Source organism: Coenobita brevimanus, chromosome 98 (genome assembly GCF_032717465.1).
Source record: "Coenobita brevimanus isolate Jiangsu-jjx chromosome 98, ASM3271746v2, whole genome shotgun sequence".
NCBI lineage: Eukaryota > Metazoa > Arthropoda > Malacostraca > Decapoda > Coenobitidae > Coenobita > Coenobita brevimanus.
The window spans coordinates 17,305,418-17,331,046 of NC_137051.1; the positions used below are offsets into that span (position 1 = coordinate 17,305,418).

General features: G+C 40.4%; 2 protein-coding genes across 2 annotated transcripts in view; one reads left to right on the top strand and one right to left on the bottom strand.

Annotated features, from left to right (window-relative positions):
- Positions 1 to 11: 11 nt before the first annotated feature.
- Positions 12 to 23,158, top strand: LOC145413984 (cytochrome P450 2L1-like). The gene is made up of 9 exons (XM_080283557.1): positions 12 to 75; positions 798 to 1,016; positions 2,098 to 2,294; positions 6,019 to 6,130; positions 9,824 to 10,004; positions 10,510 to 10,627; positions 11,148 to 11,292; positions 11,853 to 12,010; positions 23,054 to 23,158. Exons 1-9 carry the CDS (start codon positions 12 to 14, stop codon positions 23,156 to 23,158), a joined length of 1,299 nt encoding a protein of 432 aa, XP_080139683.1.
- A 2,299-nt stretch (positions 23,159 to 25,457) lies between these two features.
- Positions 25,458 to 25,629, bottom strand: part of LOC145413986 (inactive dipeptidyl peptidase 10-like) — a 145,910-nt gene continuing 145,738 nt past the window's right edge. The window contains exon 17 of the mRNA XM_080283558.1: positions 25,458 to 25,605. Within this exon, the coding sequence (XP_080139684.1) occupies positions 25,458 to 25,605 (148 nt within the window). The remainder of the gene's footprint in view (positions 25,606 to 25,629) is intronic.

Here is a 25,629-nt window from a genome sequence, read left to right on the forward strand (position 1 = left end):
CCTTCAGTAAAATGGAAGTGGCGAACAGGCCCTACTTGGAGGCCTTGCACTTTCTCACGGAGGGACGGGAGAGGGGTCAGTGCTATTCATCTTTTTTATCATCATCATCATCATCATGTTCATCACTGCCTTCGTCTCCATCATAGTCGTCATTATTATCAACAGCATTGTTGTTGCCGTGATTATCATCGTCTTTGTTGTAGTCTCAGAGTACATAGAGTACTTTATACACAAAACTAACACAAGACATTGAGATACAGTAATGGCTAGAATATGACTTATTAAAGGTATACTTGGCAGGTTTCCTTTAAAAATAGTGGAAATTATTGTACGTGCAGGAGGAAGGACAAGTATATTTTAAAACTACAGCATATATCATGCAATTTAGCTATAAAATGAATTCTAAGCCGCCAGGGACGAGTTTAATGAACTGTTTAACTACGTAACATAGAGCTATGTTCCTGGGAGCATAATTTGTGTCCTTTCTGGCTCTACTGTACACAAAATACTCGTAGGCATCCTCGGAATTCCATTCCAAAGGGTCCTTAATAACTATGCTTTTGGATTTTTTTCTCTTACCGTCATTGTGTGATGCTTCCCTCTGTAAGTTTGCGTTACGGACAGACACACAGACGGATAGATAGATAGGTAGGTAGGAAGATATTCAGGCAGTTAGATAGGTAGATAGATATCACTGGCTGACCATTATTATTTATTTATATATTTAACTTTGCCAGTAGTTGCCCATCTATTTATCAGCAATTTTCCTTCCTCTTTTCTATCCCATTTCTATGCAGGTGTGATTATGACCAACGGGCAGCGGTGGCAGAACGCCCGCCGGTTCCTGCTGCGCAACCTGCGTGACCTGGGTATGGGCAAGTCCAGGCTGGATAGTGCCATCCAGACCGAGGCGCTGGCGCTGGTGCAGGACTTCAAGAAGCACCAGGGCGTCCAGGACAAGTTCCCTAATTCCCTCAACATCGCTATCCTCAACGTCATTTGGCAGCTGGTTGCCAGTAGGTGCTGCTGTGGTTAGCAGTTGGTTATTGCTGGTTGAGATGGGGTGTGATGGTAGGCTGTGATATGGTTTCTGCCATGCGTTTGGGGGTGTTAATACTGGCCTCATTAACTCCCTCATGATTAAAACAACTCTAATACATCTTTGCAGTTAACGGCAGATGAGATTATCATGCTGAGGGTGAGCCATAACAGCCTAAGGGCATTAATCACCAACCCTCCATTTCTCACCAACACTATTAACCGCTACACGACAGTGCTGTCCTTTCTTTTGTTGTTTTCAGTTTTATGAACTTTTTTTTTCTCGACGATTTTATTCAAGAGACCAAAAAAAAGAAAAAAAATCTTACCTTGTGGTTAATGAAGGCTACATGTGTCCCCTCCAGTCAGGTAAGTCTCCCCTAAGCTGAATAAAATCCTCTGGACATAACAAGAATAAAATGATTAATACGCCGTTGTTCTCAAGCTCTTCTGGCTCAACCTCAAATGAATAAATTCGTCTAGTGGTTGCAGAAATAGAATACTTGAGCTGTACCGAACGCAAAATGATTTAAGCCGTTGAACCCGTGTGTGTGTGTGTGTGTGTGTGTGTGTGTGTGTGTGTGTGTGTGTGTGTGTGTGTGTGAGTTCTGGCCGTCTCAGGCCGACTTCATTCACTTTGGGGTATATTTCTTGCTGCGATAGGATTAATGAAAAAAATCTGTCCTAGCGCGAAAATAAATGTCTGGGAAATAGTATAATAGTAGTTGCAACCTCAGATTCATCTTAACGTGAACCCCGTGGACTGCAGGCCAGAGTTACATTTCTGCCGCAGTTCATCATCCTCCCTTCTGGTGATAAGGAAGGGAATGTGGGACTCTTGTATAACTGTGTAGCTCCACCGCCCAGTCTTATCAGTGTCACTACATGAAAGTGACCCTCTCAGGCACCTGGGATAATATATATAAAAAAATTTGTAATCATATTTAACAATCCGGCTCCCAAGACACTCTCAACTCAATAAGATAATCTGACATTAGCTTTTCAAGAGCTGTATCGACCATGAAAGCATCCTAACCACCAGCCCCGTCCATTCCTCAGGCCGGAGATATGATCTGGACGAGGAGGAGATCTCACAGTTCATCATACTACTTAGGGACATCCAGGACGACAGAGTGGCATTCCTCCTCCCCGAGGTATTCCCCATCCTGAAGTGCCTCCCGGATTTCCTCAAGAGAAAATTGTTGGCTAAGGACAAGAGTGAAGCTATAAAGAAGGCAGCGAAGGAGTTTATGCAGGTGAGATAGTAGACAGACAGAGAGATAGATAGAGATAGATAGATAGATAGATAGATAGATGGCTTGTATCTCACGTGAAAAAAGAAAAAAAAATCCCTAATTCGGACAGATCAACATTCATCAACTAACGAGGGAACAAAGGTCACTCTGTTAATGGTACCAAGGGATGTGAGGAGCGCGAATGGTAAAGTACTGTAATGGGAGACATTGATCGGCTGCTGTAAGTCGCAGAACTGAATATATGCGGATTCACTGACACAAAATGACAATGTGAGCGGGAAAGAGAGAGAGAGAGAGATGATTTGGGCGTGTGTGCTGGAGTGTTTGAAAATGTGATGCCAAAAGAGGAGGTATACACTGCTGTGTGTATGAGGAAGTGGAGAGAGAATATAAGTCATTATGAATCACGCAGACCCAGCTTTATATACGTAAGAAAGGAAGTTATAATAAAATCATGGAAGACTGTATTCGTGTATGCCCCGACTGAGGACTGACTAGAAAAAAATCAGGGTGCTGACATAATGAAGAAGTATGCCTGAAGAAGTCTGATAGTAGTTTGATTGTTTCTGATTGAAGGTATGAAGGGAAAAATGCGAAATAGTAAAGGTGGGAAGGTTAATATTTACAAGTCAGTATAACCTTCCGGCACAAAATGATCCACAGGTATACATGGCGGGTGGTAAGAAGGATGAAAGTTGATCAATAAAATGCAATGACTGACTGATTGATTGATGGACTGATTGATAGACTAATTGATTGATTGTGTGTGTGTGTGTGTGTGTGTGTGTGTGTGTGTGTGTGTGTGTGTGTGGATGATGGAACAAGATCTGTTTGGTACTAAATTGCATAGGGGACTGGGAAATGACTTGTCTGATTAGAATGTAATAGTGCCAAGAATCGATGTGTAAAGGGATGCGAGAACAAAGGTAGAGGAAATTAGTACGAGGCAATTTTTATGGAAAGAATAGAGGTAGGAGAGAAAAAAGGGGGAATATAAAAGAAGATTGGAGAAGCGACTAGGCATATCGAACAGATGAAGCAGGTGGAAGGTGTGGACAATGTCTTCAAAGTGGAAACCTGTGCAGGATGTGAGGTGGTATGGTATAAAGTTTTTTTTTGTAAATCTCGCCCACTGCATAAGTAGCATACAAAAGAATGTTGCCCACTTAAGCCACCTATTTTATTGATGAATATTTACCAGCCGCGATAGCGTTGCTGATATTGTTTTCAGGTTGTCTGACTGTGTGTCTGTTAGCACGAGAACTTCGCAACCACTCAAGATATCATTACAAAACTTTACAGGTGTGTAGTACGGATGAAAATTTCCATCGAGCTCGACACTGGTGAAAGTAGGTCAAGGTCAAGGTCATATTCCGAGCCGCGCTAGATATGTATCTGGTAGCGGTTGGTGTGATTCCCCCTTTGGGGGGCCTCTAGTGTTATCTACAGACGATTTTATTCACCTTTTCGGAGACCTCTTGTACTGAAACGGTTAACGAGGGTTTGATTAATAATTTCTCACTCGTATCCAGAAAAAACGAGTATCTCTGGTAGGTAAGAAGGATGATAAATAAACCGGAGAATTGGATTCTAACGACAAACCACAACAAAACAAACTCAGTAGATTCAAATAAAAAGCTAAGACTGAAGATAGGGAAATGAATAACAGCTAAAACAAACACATCAGATTAACACACCAGGACACTATAAATAAATAAATAAATACAAGAAAAATAAAAATAAAAATAAAAATAAGACTATAATTGATAAAATTAAATTACTGCCGGATAAAATAAATTACCTCACATAACATCCCAATACTCGTAGTTGGACGAGGCGTTGTGATGTATGAGCCAGCCTGTGACGATATTGCCCTTGTTCTTTTAGAGTACTCAAAATTATATTAAGTGAGAGAGTGAAATGTATTACATAAAGAGTCATCAGTACAGGGGTGAACAGAAATGTCGATCCACGTATAAGTCGAAAAAAAAAAAAAAAATGAAAACTTTACAGAAACTTGTAGTATCTTTGGTCAGCTCAAAAGATGGCATCACACAGTTTCGAAAGTCATTGCACTCTTCCAACGCACTGTTGTTTACAACCCGCGATAACGAAACTGGATTTGTTTTCAGTTTGTTTGTCTTTCTGTGTGTCTGTTAGCACAATAACTTCACAACAGCTCAAGATATCATCATAAAATGTCAAAGGTGTATCCAAGGGATGAAAATTTCAGACGAGTTCGAAATTGGTGAAAATAGTTCAAGGTCAAGGTCATATTCGGAGCCGCGCAAGATATGTATCGGCTCGCGGCTGGTGTGATTTCCTCCTTGGGGGGGAGGGGGCTATAATTCTCACTGTTAATGCTGTAGTTGAACTCGATGTCCTTCAGACTGAAGTTCCCTTCAGGATCAATCTATCACCTTTTCGAGGACAAGGAGTTAAAGGATGTCCGGATAACTCTTGCTCAGTCACTTCAGTGCCACCACTTGAAGGTGTCCCTCGCTAGCACCATTATTGAGGTAATGATGTGAAATATTATTTGTCCTCACTTTTCAGCAAATTCTCATATCTCAGGGAACCCCTTGCGATATATATATATATATATATATATATATATATATATATATATATATATATATATATATATATATATATATATATATTCTCTAATCCCATCTATCCCAACGAACAAAGCGTATTTCTGATAACACCTGTATGGTGCAGATCTTTCCAGTTCTTAAAAATATAATACACGACACTCAGAATGATCACAGTGTCTGATAAACATGGCCAGTTTCTACCCTCCCCTGGCTGTTCCTTGTCAGCCACAGAAGTAAACAAACACATAAAGAACACTGGCAGTGCCTGATGATCGAAATATCGATTGCGTTTTTGGACGTTACTCGCGCTGTCTTATCTGCCACAGAAGTCAACAAAACTGACTGGTTTTTCCTCCTGTATTTTTCGTTCTTTCTAAAATCATAACCAAATACGTTCGAGCAATCAAGAATGTATCGAGCAAATTCGAAATCAGAAAAAAAAAAAAAAAAGACAGAGCAAGTAACACAAGATATACTATTTTATACTGACACTAGATTTAAAAGTAACACTTCAGGGTGGCAATCTAGGGGAAGGCTGGGACTTGGCAACACACTGATTGTCGGCAGCAACACCTTCACTTCGGTGACTTATTCATTAATTGATCTGTGCTTCATCCAGACAATTTTATTCACTTTACTTTAGACTTTCCGAACGGGAAAGGTTATATGTAACTTTGAACTCAGAAATGAAATAGGAAACCAGATTTTTAATGAACGGTTGCGTGTCATAGTGTGGAATGATGTTTAAGAGTGCCTGTTGACTCCCCCATTCCCTCCCCCCCCCCCAAAAAAAAAAAGAATGCCCACATGTATTGGATTAATCCCATACTTGTTCTTATCATTGAAATTAACTTATTCACCCACTAGATTTTCCTCTGTCCGTCTCTCTCTTTTCTATTTGATGGCAAGCCTCACGACGCAATTTGTGAGTGCTTTCTTATCCATCATGGTTCCTCCACCTCCTCCTCCTCCTCCTCCTTCTTCTTCTTCTTCTTCATCTTCTTCTTTCTTTCTTTCTTTCTTTCTTTCTTCATTTCTTTCTTTCTTTATCTTTTTTTTTTCTTCTTTTTCTTCCTCTTCTTTTTCTTCTTCTTCTTCTCCATCTCCACCTTCTTCTCCACCAGAAAATCGTCACCAGTCACAGAGAGAACTTAGACCCCGAAGATCCCAAAGACGTGATTGATGAATACCTGTTGGAGATGGACAAGAACACCGACATGGCTGCTTTTTTCTCAGGTGCGATACACACACACACACACACACACACACACACACACACACACACACACACACACACACACACACACACACACACACATACACAGTATATATAGATGGATAGATACATTGATAGATAGATAGTTAGATCTTGTCCATAGATCTTGTCTGTTGCTCCTAGTTTCTTACTTCCCTGACCCTCTTCCCATGTGTCTTCTCTCCTCGTTACTTTTCTTAATTTCTCTGAAATGTATTTCTCGTCTCCCACATACCCTTATCCTCACTTTATATTATCTCAAGCATCTCATTTTAGTCTCTCTTCTATTTCCCATCTCATGTTGTCATCTCACTATTCTGTTCAAATTTCTGTTCATATTTCTATCCTTATATTCTCAACCATTTTATTTCTTTTCTCACATTTCCACTTAGTGTAGCGGTACTCTATTTTATTGTAGCTCTATATTGGGTGGCAAATCATTTGATTTCCAGTGAACAAGGAAATCATTTGCAACGATGGGTGGTAACCTTATAACCAGCCAAAACGTGTTCCCTGCGTGACGACAAATGGGTTGGCGGAATGTTAATGCCTCTCCCCGGAAAACAGCTAACTGAAAATACAAACAAGAAGTCTAGCACCAGGACTGACGAACAGGTGACGACGAATGATCGAACAAAGGACATAGTTCGCATTGCGACACGGAATGTAAGGGGTGCAAATGATGACATGAAAAAGGAAGTGAGACTGACCATGTGTTTGAAAATGTAAAAGTGGATATATGTGGAATAGCTGAAACAAAATGAAAACGTGACACTACGAGTGAATGGGAGTATGGATGGGGTATATGTGCGGGAGTAGGTGAGAATGAGAGGGCAAAAGAAGGAGTTTGTATTGTTGTGTGCAAGAGATGGAAGGAGAATATAAGAGATTATGGATCCGTCAGCTCAAGGATCATGTTGGTAATATTGAAAGTTGGACAACAAATGCTGGCGATTGTGTGTGTGTGTGTGTGTGTGTGTGTGTGTGTGTGTGTGTGTGTGTGTGTGTGTGTGTGTGTGTGTGTGTGTGTGTGTGTGTGTGTGTGTGTGTGTGTGTGTGTGTGTGTGTGTGTGTGTGTGTGTGTGTGTGTGTGTGTGTGCATGGGGCAACGCAAAATCGTGCAAGTAGAGTGCAAGAAGAGTTCTGGACAAATGTAGAAGCGTGCATATAAAAGTCTGAAAGGAATGAGTGTTTTTGATTGGAGATATGAATGGAAAAGCAGGGAATATGAAGGTGGATGGTGTAGTTGGAGAGTGGGGTGTGCCTGCAGAAGTGGATGAGAATGGCAGTGCTCTAGTGGACATTTGTGCAGGGAGAGGGTTGGTGATAGCCAATAGCCTCTTTAGACAAAATGATCTACAGGTTTACGTGGCGAGTGATGAGAAGGGTGGATGGTGATCTGAATGAACAGGAGACAATTACTGTTTATGTGTTTGTGTCTGGATGATAGAATGAGAAGGTGTGTAATGGATGCAAGAGCATACAGAGTTTGGGGGAGTGGACTTTCTGACCACCACATAGTGGTGGTGAAAGTCAAGGTTCAAATGAAATGAAGGAGTAGGAGAAGGGAAGGACAAGAGGAAGTAGTACGTACATGGAAGGTAGAAAGGTTGCTAGAAGATGGAAATAAAGGCAGAATATAAAAGTGAAGTGGAGGAACGATTGGGTAGATATGATTTGGAGCCGATGGGGGACGTAGAAGGTATGTGCAAGATATTCACAGAAGAAATCTGTGCAGCATGTGAGGTGGTGTATGGGGTAAAGACAAAAGAGGGTGCAAAGAACTGCATGATGGAATGAAGGGGTGAGACAGGCTGTGGTGCAAAAGAAGAAAGCATATAGTGAGTGGATGAGAAACAGGGGCGTGGAGGAAGTTGAGAGCCGGATGAGAGAGTTAAATGTTGAGACGAAGAGAGAGGTGAAAAGATTAGCAACAGAGAGTAAGAACAGAGTGGATGAGGAAATTGGAAGGAATTTGAGTGTAAAGTGGAGAGAATGTAAGAAAATGTTCTGGAAAGAGATAGAGTTAGGCAAGATGATAAAGAAGTAAATGGAGGGGTGAAAGATAAAAATGGTAGATTGCTAGTGGAGAAGAGAGAAAAAGTGAACAGATGGAGAGAACACTTTAAGGAATTATTGAACATAGAGAATGAAAGTAATGCGAGTATCAGTGACTGGGGAATGGCTGGGAGAAGGAGGGAGGTGAGAACAGGGGAAGAAATCAGTAAGATGGAAGAAGTGGAGGTAATGGAGAAAGTCAAAATGGGGAAAGCCCGAGGAATTGATGGAGTCTGTTGTGAAATGTTGAAGCATGGGGGAGAGATAGTAGTAGAATGGATATGGAAGATGTACAGATTGGCCTGGGAGGAAGGTAGGGTCCCGGAGGATTGGAAGTCAGGTATAATTATTCCCTTGTACAAAAGAGAAGAGGGGAAAAGAAGTGTATGGTAATCACTGGGGCATTTGTCTTCTTAGTGTAATAGGAAAAGTGTATGGTAGGATACTTATTGACAGTTAAGGAAATAATAGAGCAATTAGTTGGAGAAGAACAAGAAGGTTTTAGAAAGAGAAGAGGTAAATCAGATATTCATTCTTAGGTCTTTAGTGGAAAAGTTTCTAAAGAAGGGAAAGAAGTAGTATGTGTCCTTCATGGATTTGGAGAACGCGTATGACAGGGTAGATAAACAAGGAATGTGGAAAGTTTTAAGAATATTTGGAGTAAATGGGAAGTTGCTGAATTCCATGAAAAATGAATCCACTGAATATACACTGAGGCTGGATGAGAAGGAATGAATGATCTGGGTGTGTTTAAGTACTTGAGTAATGTGATGAGTAAGGATGGAAGTTTAGATTGTGAAGTGCCTGAATGGGTACAACAGGGAAGAAAGGTTGCTGGTTCTTTGAAAGAAGTGATAAGGAACAGGGATGTGAGCATGAAAGTAAAAAAAGTCGCTGCATGACAGTTATGTGATGCCAACATTAACATATGGAAGTGAAGCTTGGACTTTGCTGGAAAGACACAAGTCAAGAGTGAGATCTGAGTTATTTGAGAGGAGCATGCGGAGTTACGTGGAGAGACAGACTGACAAATGAGGAGGTGAAGGAACGTTGTGGTGTGGATGTGAATGTGACAGAAAGCTTTATGAGAAGTACACTGAGGTGGTTTGGCCACGTGGAGAGGAATGGGAACGACAGACTAACGAGGACAGGATATGCGAATAAGGTGGAGGGAGGGAGAGGGAGGGGGAAGCCGAGGGTGAGATGGAGGGATGGAGTGAAGAGGTATATGGGAGAAGGGGGGGGGTGAGCTGGGAGCAGGGCAGCGAAGTGGCCTTGGACAGGGCGACATGGAGGCGGTTTGTTTGTGGCCACTCCTTAGGGGATTGAGGCGTCTGGCAATAGATGGACAAATAGATAGATGGGCATTCCCACTTTCTCTAAAATTCATCTCTGTTTTTGCTTTCTTTAAATCTTTTCTCATATTTCTCTCGCCATCCTTATTTAGGTAAAAAGATGATGATGATGATGATGATGATGATGATGACGTAACTAAATTCACGCTAACTGTGAAGACGGTAGTGATGGTGATGATGATGACGATGATGTTAACAGTGATGATGATAATTCTTTTCCTTCTTCTACTCTTCACTGATCCTCTCTCGTAACCCCCTCAGAGGAAGACCTCTTCAAGTGCATATTGGACCTCTTCTCTGCCGGCTTCGAAACCACCTCGAGCACTCTACGGTGGCTGATGCTGTACGTGGCGGCGCATCCCGAAGTGCAGGCCAAGATGCAGGACGAGATTGATTCGGCCGTGGAGCGGGGAACTCTGCCGTGCAACGCTGATAGACCCAAGTAGGTGTGTGTGTGTGTGTGTGTGTGTGTGTGTGTGTGGATGGGATACTAGTGCCACTGCGTGTGTGTGTGTGTGCTCCATCTCATTTGTTTTATGCATAATAACAAATCCTTCCTGAAGTCAGGATTACCAAATGTGCAACGTGCATTAATGTCCTACGTGTTTCACTGGGAATAGTACTTTTACACCGTCTCATTACTAACTTAAAAACCTAAGGATCTCACTGAAGAAATTACAAAATTATCAAATGATATAGAGTCTTCATAATGGCAACTTTGAATCCCCAAAGTTTGACGAAATTTTTGAATGGAACTGTGAACTGTGCAACACTGTACTGGGAGAAGTAAACGTGCTGGTCACAGCTACGGTTTAGTTCTGTCACCTTATAACTCTCTCTCTCTCTCTCTCTCTCTCTCTCTCTCTCTCTCTCTCTCTCTCTCTCTCTCTCTCTCTCTCTCTCTCTCTCTCTCTCTCTCTCTCTCTCTCTCTCTTTCTCTCTCTCAGACTGCCGTACCTGGAAGCCACCATTCACGAGGTGCTGCGCTGTTCCTCCCTCCTCCCCTTAGGACTGTTCCACAGCGCGGCCACAGAAACCCACCTGGGAGGTTACACGATCCCCAAGGTAGGGCAAGATGCTGTGAGAAGTTGGTAGAAGACGATTTTCTGTTTTTGCCTCCTGGTTGCCGTGATCGATTTGAACGTATGGTTTAATCATCTCAGTCTTGCAGCTGGAGGGATAGAATATGACTGACGTTGCTGGGAGTAAAGGAACCTAAGCTAACCTAACCCAGCCAGCCTTACCTAACCACAGTGAGCCTAACCCAACTTAACCTATCCCATTATAACTCAGACCAACCTATCCCAACCCAACCTATCCCATCCAAACCTAACCCAGTCTTACCCAGCCTAACCGAATCTGACTTGACCTGGCATAACTTAACTGTACGAGTATTCAGGACATGGTAGTGAAAGTACACATTAGTCTCAGCCACAAGGACCCTCAGTTCTGGCAAGAACCACACACTTATCAGTCTGAACTAACATAATTGTACTGAACCTATTCTAACTACTTAACTAACCCAACCAAATCCAACCCAACTTAAGCTAATCTACTGTATACTATCCTAACCTAACTTATCCAGGACATGCTGGTGATGGGATGCCTTGGACTCTGTCATGAGGATCCCGAATACTGGCGTGACCCCCACACCTTCGACCCCTCCCGCTTCCTCGATGACAATGGCAAGTTCAAGGCGCCCAAGGATGCCTTCATGCCCTTCGGAGTTGGTAAGTGTGATGGGTTTGTGTTGGTGCTGTTGGTTGAAGGTGAGGGAGTCTTGTTTTTGTGTTGGTGACTGTGGTTGAGGGTGAGGGGATTTTTTTTTTTTTTTTTTTTTTTTTTTGCCTACACACAAAATTTAATGCTCTCGTGTTTGTATCTGAACCTTATTATCTGTAAGGACTTTACTTGTTTTTGTTGTTAATGGAAAGAAGTATATTTTTTTGTGTTTCGCTGTGCCATGTTCTGATAACGTGAGTACTGTTATAGCCACATACTGAAACTTCCTTCTCCCCCTCCCCTCACCTTTCCATTCTCTCCTCTCACATCCTCTCTCTCCCCCTCCTCTCACACCTTCATCTGTTACTCCTCTCACCTCCCCAATCCCCCCAACTCTGACATCCCTTCTCTCACCCTTTCTTACCTACCATCTCTCCCCCTTAGTCCTCCCCATTTCGCCTCCTCACTTCATCTTCCCACCTCTCACCTACCCTTTTTGACCTCCCCTCTTTCTGCCCTTTCTCCATCCCCCTCCATCCTCTCACTTCCTCTCTCTCCCCTCACACAGGACGCCGTCAGTGTCTTGGAGAGGCCCTCGCTAGGAACGAACTCTTCATCTTCTCCGCAGCCCTTCTCCAGAATTTCTCCTTCGGCCCTCCTCCGGGTGGGAAGATAGACCTCTCGCCTAAAAAGATTCCCATCACTAATATGAGCAAGGACCAGAAGGTTGTGATTACTGCTAGGGGCTGAAGAGAGAGAGAGAAAAAAAATTAAGATAAAAAATTGGAAGGAGAGCAAGAGCCTCTTGTACTCCAATTATAAATTGTTTTATGAATGATTAACCTTGTTTAAACAAACAAACACACACACACACACACACACACACACACACACACATATATATATATATATATATATATATATATATATATATATATATATATATATATATATATATATATATATATATATATATATATATATCATCATCAGCCGTTTAAGTATCCACTGCAGGACCGGCCTATTCCGACCGAAGTCGGGACAATACAGCCAATGTATCTTTACCAAGTGGCTTAGGCTGTCTGGTAGAGATTATATGTAGGGTGAGAAGTGCTTGTAAGTGTAATTGTAGTGTTGGGGTGGCTTTGGATGTGTGTGTAGTCTGTGAACCAAGTATAATTGGCCCGAGCAAACCGACTGGGCGCAAGCATACTTTACAGTAAGCGACACTAGTTCAACCACAGCACATCTTGTGTCCGCCAATGCAGTACGTGGCCGGATGAACACTCCCAAAGTTTATTACCCTGGCGGGGCGCGAACCCTGGTCCACCCGCGTACGAAACGCACACTCTACCACTGAGGCTCCATATATATATATATGTATATATATATATATATATATATATATATATATATATATATATATATATATAAACTAGTAAAATAAAAATCTTCACTGTAACTGAGAGAGAGCAAATGTAATTGGAACAACTAAGGCTAACTCAAAAGAGGTTAATGAAGGTTCCATCTAACTTTTCTAGAACGAGAAGTCTCACCAGAGCCGAATAATATCATCTGGTGGTACCAAAACTGAAACAAAAAATACGTAACAAACATTAAATTTAAAAATTGCATCAATTAATCTATCCATTGCTATATACACACTTATTATTTCTTTAATTTACTCCATGAAGACTTTGTTCATCTGAGAGAAAGTCAAAGATTTAATCAGTCAAACCTCAGGAGCTCATGGATGTTATTTATTCAGAAGTTGATATTTTTCCGTTTACACAATATGTTGTAATATATACTACTCTTTCATCGATTCCAGTGTACGGTATTGTTTTATATGTTGTGCATTAATCAAGTATCCTATATTACTTTGTACTGAGCATTAATCAAATACAGTATACTCCTGTACACATTCCTTCATTTCTCCTGTTCCTCATAACTACAGGTTGAGTCCAGGTGCATCAGTGGAAGATCTGATTGTGATTCAGTGTTTTTACTGGTTTTAGTATATTTCTACAAAGTCACTGACACGCCACATAAATACCTTTGCTGTTGCCATCACACCGTATTGCATGCGATACCCTAACCACAAAAGACAGTTCGGCAAGCAGTTCTAATGCAAGTACGATGACCGGCACACCGTTACACCACTCATGATACAGTCCTCGCATGTATTCAATAAGGACGGTGGGCAATGGTAACGAAGTGGTGACATTTAAAGGTGTGTACCACATAGGAAGACTGCTGGGCCTCAGGGGACGGGCAATCAAGTCTATGCCTATGCCCACGGTAGGATACATTAAAAAAATATGAAAAAACATCTATTTGTTGACACATAGGGAAAACACAGGCCTTTCGAGCTGACGCCAGGAGGTCCCACAACACTGTGATATAGTGGCTTTGTTAGAGGTCAGAATCATTAATCCCTTCAATAAGGTGGCACATTTATATTCTATATATACTAAAAACAGACAATTCTATGTATCTCAATGAAAATACATCACAGTCAATGTGTTAATGAGAGCTCTATCTAGCCCCTCCAACTATGAAAGTCTATTAAGTTGACTAAAATCGTCTGGAGTTGGAAATGATAAATTATAAATCCGCCATCCTGCTCAACAGGTTAATATGAATAATAGCGCTTACAATTTAATTAGGGTAGTAATGGAGAACACCCATACACGTTTTTTTAAATTTCCTCCTTTATTAATAAAAATATATTTACAAAAGCTACTTTACAATAATACAGTCACAGAACGTTACAGCTCGCCTCGCTAACATGATACAAGAACTACACAAGACAACTCACTAGGGATCCCTTAATGCTGTGTCCGTCTGGAGGCTGTGCGGGGGGGGGGAGGGGGGAGGGAGGGGAAAAGGGGAAAAGAGGGGGAAAGGGAAGCGAGAGGAAGGAAAGGAGGGGGGGAGGCAGGGGGGAAAGAGGTGGATGTGTGTACAGATAGACAGTAGGTAAGAAAAGACATGTAGACAGAAGGGGAGGAAAGGGAGACCAAAGGTTAGGGAGAAGGGGAACAGAAGGGAGAAAGGGATGGGTGGGAGATAGAGAGAGGGAGGGAAGGGGGAGAGGAGCTGGAGGAGAGGGATGTATGTACAGACAGACCAAAGGTAATAATTGACATGTAAAGAGAAGGGAAGGGAAGGGAGATGAAGGGGGAAGGACGATGACAGAAGGGGAGGGATATGATAAAGGGGGAGAGAAGGGAAAGGGAGAGGAAGGAAGAGGTGGATGTGGGTACAGATAGACTGGAGGTAGATTTGACACATAAGACCGATAGATGATAAAATGAGAAAAGTCAAGAAGACGTCAAAAATCACCCTTACACATATACACACACACACACACACACACACACACACACACACACACACACACACACACACACACACACTAAGACAAACTCCCCAAGAAAAAGCTCACGTGCACAGAAAAAAAAACACCGAAAAACCAGACATCACACATATACACAAAATCTATCAGTTTTCTCCGCATACATAAACTTACTAAGATGGTATTTTTGCTACGGCATTCTACTCCATAGTTAATCTTATTTCCTTACAAATGAACGTCTCTTGATGAACAGGAAATGGTTATATAGCTAAAGAGAGAGACACACAAACACACTCCGAGGCTAAGATAAGACTTCTGCGAACTAAAGGTCGAAGAAAGAAAGAAAGAAAGAGGTGTGGTATATATATTATCTCTTTTTACTAATATCTTTAATATTATTTTCGCGGTTGGCAGACGGATTCATCAGCAAAGCCACAACACGAATTTCAACACAACTTTCCCCCGTGTCACAGTCACAGTGAATCATAGTCGTGTTTTTCTCTTACAGTAAAATCAAACGCAATTTTTCATTCACCTTCCCCCCCTCCCTTCGAAACAGAACTCAAACGCATTACCCCCGCCCCCAATATTTTCCCTATTGCAAAAGCCAAAAGCAATTTCTTTTTCCATTTTCTCCTTAAAGGTAAACTTTGAACGCTTTATTTCCCTACTTTTTATCCCCTGTAACGAAAGTCTGACGCAGTATTTCTTCCTTCATCCCTTTAAGACAACGTTCGAACACATTTCTTACCCAGTACTTGTCTTCAGTGGCAAAATTTAGACGAAGTTTTTCTTCCATCATACCCCCTAAGACCAAACTCAAAACCTTGATCTACCCAAATTATCTCCCCAGTGTCTCAAATGCATCTTCTTAATCGTGTTTTCGCCCAAATATAGAACTTAAGCACATTTCAACTATTGTTTCCCTTACGGCGGAACTTAACACAGTTCTCATATTGTGTCTCTGTTAATAAGCTCATGCGCATTTCTTCCCCAAATCATTTTAGCTTCAGTACACACGCATCTTTTTTTTTTTTTTTCTCCCGCCTTTTTGTACTCGCACCCCAATACTCTTTTCACCTTGGCCCAGCTTTTCGTCTTTTTTGCAGCTTATTTCACTAAACTCAGTGGCAGAAAAGGACAGTGTTACCGCTCTGCATTCTTTCCATAACACTTTTATTCAAGTATTAATCAATTGTTGCAAAAAAGCATTCAAGATGAAGATATGGCAATTTTTAGGCCAAGGAAAATTTAAAAATGAATAAATAAATAAATAAATAAAAAGTACAGTGCGCGAAGCTATCCAGAATGTTTCAAATCCAACACGCTTCCCTCATATAGGACCGCTATTCACACACAAAATCATTCAATCTATTCTTCCTCGTAACTCCAGATTTTGATATCCGGAAAGCAGAGTAAAAAGCATGGGAAGTTCTTAAACCCATCTTGCCGCTCCAGGTGCAAAAACAACTCATAGTTACGACAAGGGGTTGATCGCAAGTAGATCTGTTTGTGAACCTAACACCAGATCATAAGTTTGTCCCAGTACAGTTGGCCACGTGTGAACCTGGACAGCATCAGTGTGCAGCGAAGGTCTGGCATTTGGTATACTTGACAACCTTGACGTTTTCACAGATTTGTTGGTTGCAGTAATTAAATGAAATGGCCAAGTAACTGTTATGCATGTTAGGCGTAATGTGTAGCTAGACTTTTGCTTCAAGCCGACTGTACCGGGTTTGCATAGGCTACTGCTCCAACACAAACTCACTCCACTGTCGACACTAACGCCAGGGTGCAGTTGCGGTCTATAACTGTTTTACAGATTTGATGTTCCGAACTTATGAAACGAGATACCACCATTTTTTATCAGTAACGGCGAGTTATTTGGGGACCGGAAAAAAAAGCAAAGTAGTGGTCAACATATATATATATTTTTTTTTAATAATCATGAGGTTCTAAACCAATGAGATACGAGTACACTTTAACAATACTGATAAAGGAGATTTGAACAGAGCCTATTGACTATTTCGAAACGGTGCAAAAGAATCCGGGTACAGTTCTGGTCAATAATGCTATTATATATAAGAGGTTCCGACCTGATGAAAGGAGATACCGACACACCTTATTAGAACCGATTCACAGTTTCAGTACAGTCTTGAAAGAGTTGAATGCAGCTGTAATGTGTATTTCTTCTACCTTGGCTGTGTATTCTGTCAGCCTCCATGATTCTCGGTAAGGACACACAGTAAATGTCAGGACCATATTCCACGTTGCATTGGAGGGTACGTAGCACCTTTTCCGCAGAGATTAATTTTCCTCTACAAATTACACGTGACATTTTGCACTGTGTTATTTACTGTAGATTGTTTTGATACCTACTTGGTTCGCATTGATGTGGAGGTGTAATGTGCAAACTAATTCGAAAAGGAAGTAGCGTTACGAAATCTCCAAAGCTACTAAGAACGATCCTACATCTTGAATCCCAGTGATGCATATTTTCGGTGTCCCAGGCAGTTTTCAGAAAACTATGTGAGATTTTCACAACTTTCGACTATTAAATGGAGCGCTATTTTTGTCTGCAACTTTACCAAACACTTTCTCGGCATTGTTAGCCCATAATCTACGCTCTCGGCACCAACGTGTTCTCGGCATTGCCCTCACACTCTCCACTTAATCCTGTAATTCAAACTTTCGGTATCAACATTTTCTCGACACTGTCACCCCACATTTCATACCTCCACACTATCGGTACCAATTCTTCCTCGGCATAGGCATCCCACGATCTGAAGTTTCGATACCAACATTTTCTCGGCACGATCATCTCTCTTTACAATTCCCATCCTTTTCGGAACAAGCACTTTCTCGGCACTGTCACCCCCATTTCTCAGACCTCAACATTTTCGTCACTAACACATTCTCGGTACTATCGCGCGACTCTCCACTCTCGGCATCAACACGTTCTTCGGTTCTCACATCTCCCACGCCTCTAAGCTTGATGGTTTAAAGTGACAAGTGCATCTCATCAAAAAGAAAAAAAAGGAAAAAAAAAAAACTTTAACACGATGACGCACAGTTTATTCTTGCTACCTCCAGACGATTTCCTTTAGCTTTGGGGTCTTTCTTTTTCTTTTTACAGGATTAGAAAGTCTCCATTAACCCATTCAATCCGATGGCATATTTATCACGTTTCTTTTCATTACCTTCTTTTTTTCCTTTTTTCCACCTTCAGACGATTCCAGCTAAAACAGACTTCTTGAACGGAAGGGTTTAGTAAAGGTAAATTTAAACCTCACCGGTGTATAGGGGTTAACATCTTCACAACCTAATGTCCCTCGCTGACCTTAAAGAATAAATAAGTAAATAAACAAGTAAATAAGGTCTCGGCTAAAGGCAGCAAGAATAAACTAACATCATCGTGGTGAAGGAGTTAGCCTCTTCAGTCTCATAACTTTTTCTGTTTTCATTCTTACTCCTCACAAACGATATTTTTCTTCATTTCTTTATATCGTTCTTCTTCTTTTTTTTTATTTTTTTGGGGGGTTGATTTGGCATGATTGTGAATTTGTTATGAAGGCTACATCTAATCCCTCCAGCCCGATAAGCCTCGCCAAGCTGAATAAAATCGTCTGGTAGTAGCGATAATCAAATATATATATATAGCAAGTCATCCCAGTGAAGGGATTAAATTCTCTGTTACTTGGCTGGGATCCATGTGTGTTGTTTTTTATTTTTTTACGTACGAACAATAAACTCAAAATCAAATTGAATACTAATGCTTTTCTTTTGCCCCCCACCCTCCACTGTTTTTGGTTTGGCTTTAGCAATTTAAGTGAAATATTTTGGAACATGTTTTTCTTGCATACTCTTTGGTTCACACGAAAATAAATGTCTCTTTTACGAAGGAATTTCATTTTCAAATTCCTGTGAATAGTTGGCAGTACACAGTCATAACCATTGTTTCATATCACGTAATTTTCTCCCTTTACATCCAAGAGAAAGGCTTAAAAAAAAAAAAAAAAAGTACATGTACTAAGACTCATTACAAACGCCATTGATAATTTCTGATCACATATTATTCCCATTATTACCAGCAAGTCCTAAAGCAAGATAGAATTAAATGTACAAATGTGATACAAAAGCTGAATCAACGAACATTTAAAGAAGTCCGTAAGAAAAGGGTCTAATAATAATAATAATAATAATAATAATAATAAAAATAATAATAATAATAATAATAATAATAATAATAATAATAATGATAATAATAATAATAAAAGTTAATTCTAGTTGTTGACAAATTCGTGAGGTACTGAAGTAAGAAATAAATAGAGTGCAAGTGGTTGGCGAAACGTTTCATACGTTTTTAAAACAATTTGGAATTTGGTTAAACGTTTGCACATAGCGTTCGTTCAAAAAGTTACCCAACGTTTGTTTTTCACTGACTGCAAAAATAATGAAGATTTTATTTTTTGCCTCACATGGTAATTTTTTTCTAGATGGTAAGACAACAAACGATACCATGTTTTAATTTGCCTTGCAGAAAGAGAAAACAATTATTCCCTTTAATTTCTTCAGTACAATATCACCCTATTTGCATGAAGCTTGCACCGGACTATTTTTTTTTTTTTCGTCTTGAAGCCTTGTAGTACTGAAAGGGTTTATAAGAACTCTATCGAATCCCTCCAGCTGAAAAAAGACCACAAGTAATCTCCACCGAGTACAGTACTGTTGTCTGAGATTGCAGGAATTTACCCAAGTGGCGTCCTTATAACCAAGGGTTTTTTAGGATTATTTCCTTTTTCTTTTTTATTTCATTAATCGCTCAACCATTTTTTGAACACCCTACAGATGTGGCTGAAACGTAGAAAATTTAGCATTGTACTTAATTCACTCAACATAGGCTCCAGCAGTGAATTATCAAAAACATTATCTATTGAGAGTATTTAAAACATTAGATGGACAGATGAATATGGCATTACTGAACTAAGAAAAAAAAAAAGCCCTTAACTGATCAAACGTTATAAAATGTTTAATATCTTATCGCATGCAATGTTAGACAATTTATGAATCCCAAAACATTACCCTATCAACGCTGCAGACCGTATTCTAGATGACATAGGATGCTTCGTAACATCTCTACCTTGGCGATTTATTTTTTATCTCACATCTTAGCACTCTCTTGTACCTTACTTATATCATTTTATTATCGACATGTTTTGCACCAGAAAAATCCCAAGGGACACTGAGGAGTACCGTGCAGAATAAATCGCAAAGGAAGAGATGCTCCGAAATCCCCAAGAGTCACTCAGAATACGACCCTATATACTCTGATGCCTTGCCACTCATCCCTCTAAAACCCTTTCAGCCCCGAGACGATTATGTCAATTCTTTCCACTTCCGGACGATTTTCTTAACACTGGAGGAAATATCTGTAATGGCGGGGTTAGAAACGGTTCCCATTAGCCCCTTCATGATCTGATTTCTTTCCCCAAGCTGAATAAATCGTCTGAAGGTAGCAAGAATAAAATAAATTACGTCATCGGATTGAAAGGGTTAATAATCAGCTACTACCTTGTAACTTCCGGCTAAAAGTATTTATATGTGTGTGAATATGTTTATATACTAATATTCATATATATATTTATATATAATATAATATCATTATGATATTTAGCTTTTTAAAAATTTCTATCATGACATCTGATATAAACCATTGAGAACACATCACTCCATTATTTATATACTTATGGAAGATCTAGTCAGTAACAACAACAACAACAACAACAGCATGTGAGGGAAAAAATAGGAAGGAAGGAAAAAATGTGACATTACTTTTTTCTCCTTTGAGACAGACACAAAGATAATGGACAAACAGCCAGACACACAGACAGACTAACCCGAGAGATTTGGCTAAACATGTAAGTTACAATCCTCTTTCGTGTTTATTTATTTATTTAGTTATTTATATCTGGCTTCTAGAAATTTCTAAGATATACAGAGTGAGGAGGAAAAATAGAGTAGTTTCTTAGCCTCTTCAATACAATGACATTTTATATTTTAGTTTATCCGTGTTACCTCCAGACGATTTTATTCAGCTTAGGAGGTTAGAAAAAATCTCCATCCATCCCTACATTGATTAACTTTTCTCTCTCAGCTGTGGAAAATCGTCTGGAGGGAGCAAGAATAAATTGCAAAATACTGTCGTCGATTTCAAGAGGTTAATGATGCTGTAATTTTTTTTCTACTTCTACTACCGGAGAAAATACTTATAAACTTTCTTTTTTCATCTACTCGCCTACTCTTCTACTGTCAGGTGCTTATATATATCGTACCGCTACTGGGCCTACCTGATAATTCTAGGAGCTATTATCTAGGTCATCCTTTTTCTCGCTTCTTCGAGAGTTTACCCAGCTTGACTCTGTCTAAATTTACTTATCTACCTGCCTACTGCTACTTAACCCATAATCCTACCTCTGTAATTATCTAACCCTAATCTCTATAATCCAAGTCACCTTTCCCTCTTCGCTTGTTTATTCAGGCCTGCTTTTATTTATCTACCTGTCTACCACTACTAAACCACGTATGCTATCTGCAGTGAGTTTAATTCGGTACTTTTCTTGCTCATAATAACCTCAGAGTACATCAGCTACTGTACTGACATCACCCTGTGTACCTCTTGTCATTTTCCCCTGATTTACTAAATGCACTTTTGCCATGTTATTTCTCTGTTTATAACACCTGTTTTTTTCTACTCCATCCTTTTATCTGTGTCATTTGATTATTCCACACCTGCTGCCTAATCATCAGAGTTTTATTCATATCTTATACTATATACAAGCAGTGAGAAGCTGAGAGTAAGTTGGTGAAACACAAGCCACCATGTCACTAACCTCTCCTCTAACCATCTATGCACCCATTATCCTCTATTAATGACTCAGTGAGAAAATTATCTGCATTTACGACTGTCTTATTCATATCAGCCTCACCATTGCTAAGAGCACCAAGTCCATCCATATCAAGATTTAAATTTTGCACTTACTAATTCCAATTTATGGAGCGTACTAACGATACCCTATTCTGCTTCCTTTACTTGTGGTTTTGTTTGCCTGTGTTATTTACTGCATACCTTGTACCGTCACTGAATTGCTGGTTATTCGTTACTTTATTTATGCATTATCTCGTCTGCTTGTGTCATCGGCTTGTCTACATAATGTTGTTATCTAAGTCTACCTAATTACTACGTCCATTTATGCCAGGTTTCCATGCTGCTCCTGCCTCCTACTTAGTCTGTGTTTTTAATCTACTAGTTTCATCTACTAAAACTACATACTCGTTTCCTACTTAATCTACTTATACCACTATCACCAACTACCGACCTGCTAACTCCTTAATCATCCTATGTCTACCTATGTTATCTATTAAATATACTTATCTAATCTAATCTTATTTCTTTTACTACTTATGCGTTCTACCTAATCACTTATTTCATCTACCTCTACTTAAATACCTATTTTTACACCTACCATCTTCTTAACCTTCCTAGTCTACATGCCTGTCCTACCCGCCCCATCTAAATTACTGCTTAACCTACCTAATAAATAAATCCGGACAATTATTTATGTAGTATACTTTTTCTACCTGTTCAGCCTGCCATCTATCTAATCTAACCGCTTAATCTACCTGTATCATAAATTCAGTCCAACTTACATACCTCTACCGTCTCTTCCATCTACCTGTCTAGTTGATCTACCTGTATCATCTATTTAATCCAAACAGTATACCTCTCTTACCTGCTCGACTTACATTTCTACTTCTATCTACCTATTCTACCCACCGCCAACAGTAGACAGATCAGCAGCAGTACCAAACAGTGTGATAAGTGCAAAAAGCCACTGGTCCACCGACAGACAGAGAGAAACAAAGGTAAACAAACGAATGAGAGGTGCGGTGGCGGTGGTGGTTGTGTTACTTAGGATATGACTCACGCGACTAAGAAAAGAGAGTCCTGCGGTGAGTCACTAGTGCACACAGCTTAAGCCACTAACCATTTAACTGACTGACTCACTCATCAAATATCCAACCCTCGAGTCAGGAAAGATACGACTCACCCTTTTGAGTCAGTAAAATATCAGTCAGCATTATTTTCTACCTATAGTTTTCTACTTAATTTGACACGAACTAAACAAAGCACTTTTTTTCCCTAGCTTATAAGTGGTTTGAACTGACTACATTTCCACTTTATCTTACTTAATCCGTGGTTTAAGTTTTTAAAATCATTTTTCCCCCTACTAAATCCAGGTTATGTTAAAAGTTTATGTACCCATTTTCAACAATGTTCACTTTTTGACGAGTTGTGCAAGCGTATAAGTTCACCTAAGCTTAACCAGAACTCTATAAGCTCTTTTCAGTTGGTCAAGTGTGAGGCAGCTTTGGACCAAGAGTATTTCAAGCACACTGTGATATGGGTATTGAAGAACAAGCGTAGAGTCAGGCTTCTCATAAAAGTGGCTTGAAGTCGAGCTAGTTGTCTTGAAGTTGCAGTAGATTCGTTTGAAGTCGAGAAAATTCGTTTGAAGTCTTCGCAAGTTGGTTTCAAATTTGTAGCAAGTTTTTGAAAGTCGAGTAAATTCATTTGAAGTTGAAGCAAAGTTGGTTTCAAGTAAGTAGGTCTCAAGTCCTTGCAAGCTGGTCTGAAATCACAGCAAATTAGTTTTCAGTCAGGCAAGTTGTCTTGGTCTTGCAAGTTGGTTTGAAGTCATGGCAAATTTGGTTCCTGGTTTGAAGTCACGACAAGTTATATATGAAGTCAAATAAACTTGTTTAAGGTTTAAGTTGATAGCAGTTGTGATGAGATAGTCTGATGTAGTAAGTGGACTTTAGATCGTGGCTTGCTTGTGTGAAGCCATGACAAGTAGTATGTTGGTCTTGGAAATGTTTCCAGTGAAAGCTTGAAGTTCGATGGTCCTTTGGTTATGGTATCACAAGTGGACCATATTCCAGCAAAATGGGGAGACACGATGGCTCAGTCTTGCTGGCAAGGGTTTAGGTAAGTGCGCATCTCTCTCGCTGGCTTCATGGGGCAGAGTACACCTCAACTCCGCTTCTGGTGGATAATCTGTCTAGTTCTCCAGCAGCCATCACCAGTACCATGGGATGTTTTGTGCTGGGCTGAGTCTCGGGTAAAGTGCCGTATTCTAGGCGTCATTAGAAGAGTTACAAATTCTCAGAAGCCACTTACCATATCGCCCAAAGGTACAGGTTTACTTGGTCGTCGATGTCATTTCTGTACATGAGAGAAGCATGAAAACTCTCAGTTAGTTTGAAGGAGCCCAGATACTGACATTTTATAAATCAGTAATGTAAATTTTCTCTCAAGATGCTTGACTTACTTGTTTTACAGTAACTCTTCTAGGCATTCACTTATCACTGTTACCCAAACACAAGAAAAAAAAAAGAACCACATAATACTTTACGACTGTTGTACTCTCTTCCTGCATAATACATTGATGATGCATACTTGGAATTGCATTATTTAAACATATTTTAGGTGTCACGAATTAATTCCTCCAGGAGTGTTTTTTGTAGATACATTCATCAGGAAAGTGTTTGTAGAATACGATATTCAGTCCTTAATCTGGCATGATTATACGTTCCGTTGCAAGCACGAAGTTTAAATATCCGACTGTCACAATTTTTTTTTTTTTTCAGGGGGGTTGATTTTATACATCCTTGCATGTTTACTGTCAACCAAAATATACTAGAAGTGCCTGGCACTCATTATTTAAAATGGTAATTCCAGTTCATGGCCGGAAAACTGTGACATGTCAAAGCCTAACGACAAAGTAAATCAATCAGCAACAAGACTATCCAGTCTACATCAGCTTGAGTAGTGTTGGTAGTTGTCAGGATCCGTAGGGTTTGTTCTTACATGGAATTATACTTCATCCCACACTGGTAATGGAATCCTTAAACCTCAGACCACAAAATGATGATTAATCTGTCTAGGGAGAGCTTGTCGAGACGACTTTATGTTTCTGAAAGTCAACACTGATCCCATAATGATTCCTGTATATGCTGTTGCTTTTTTCTAACGACAGAAGACATTAACGCATTGTAATCGACAAGTATTTACCACCGTTTACGACTGAACTATAGTCTTTCATAGGAAGTAATCTGAATATTAAACATAACAATACTATTTTTTTTTTTTTAGAAAACGCTTGGAAATACAGCACTGTTTATAGGAACGAATATACTCTTCATGTTTGCTAGAATGACTTTCACCGTATAACAGAACCAATTATCACGGCTTGAGAAAATACATTTTTATCGAATAAGAGATTAAGTGGTCCTCATGTGGCAGAACTAACTTTCCTTGTGTGCGAGATGGGCGGCAGTTCATGCTTCCCGTGTAGCACCAAAGACTCCGCAGGCTGGCATCCGGCAGTAGGGCCCAGCCAGCACTAGTCCCAGCCGACGGTACCAGATCATGGCCGTCTCCCACACACGCCTACTCCACGCCTGCATCTCCTGTACTCTGCTCACTTCCCTCCTCCTCTCATTTTCCCTCCAGTCCATGCTGCCTCTGCTTCTGGCCTCATAGGTGTCGTGGCCCCTCATTCTTTTCCTCATCTGGGTGTCCTCGTCGCTACCCGTACCGTCATCGTAGTTGTCGCCTCCAATGGTATCTCCAAAGCCGCTGCTTCCACCCACCCAACCATACGTCCAGCCATTTGTCCAGGCCTCCCCATAGCCGCCCCTAATCCCCCATCTGCCCAGCACCCCTCCACCACCCCTACGGTTCCTCTGCAACTATGGAAGGGGTTCCTGGCCAAATAAGAGGCTCTTCTCCTCTTCGGTGTAGGGTGGGAAGCAAGACTCGAGGTACTGCTCCAAGGTGCGGTAAAGGTGAAGTTTGACGCGCTCCAGGTCATGACCCTCGTCTGTGTACGTCTGCTGCCTGCCGGAGATAAAGTTACTCTTA

Bases quoted from the DNA above. Each gene is read 5' to 3' on its own strand.
- LOC145413984 (XM_080283557.1), top strand. From the start codon at position 12: ATGGAAGTGGCGAACAGGCCCTACTTGGAGGCCTTGCACTTTCTCACG. The intron at 76-797 runs GTCAGTGCTATT...ATTTCTATGCAG, and splicing joins CACGGAGGGACGGGAGAGGG to GTGTGATTATGACCAACGGG. The intron at 1,017-2,097 runs GTAGGTGCTGCT...TCCATTCCTCAG, and splicing joins CATTTGGCAGCTGGTTGCCA to GCCGGAGATATGATCTGGAC.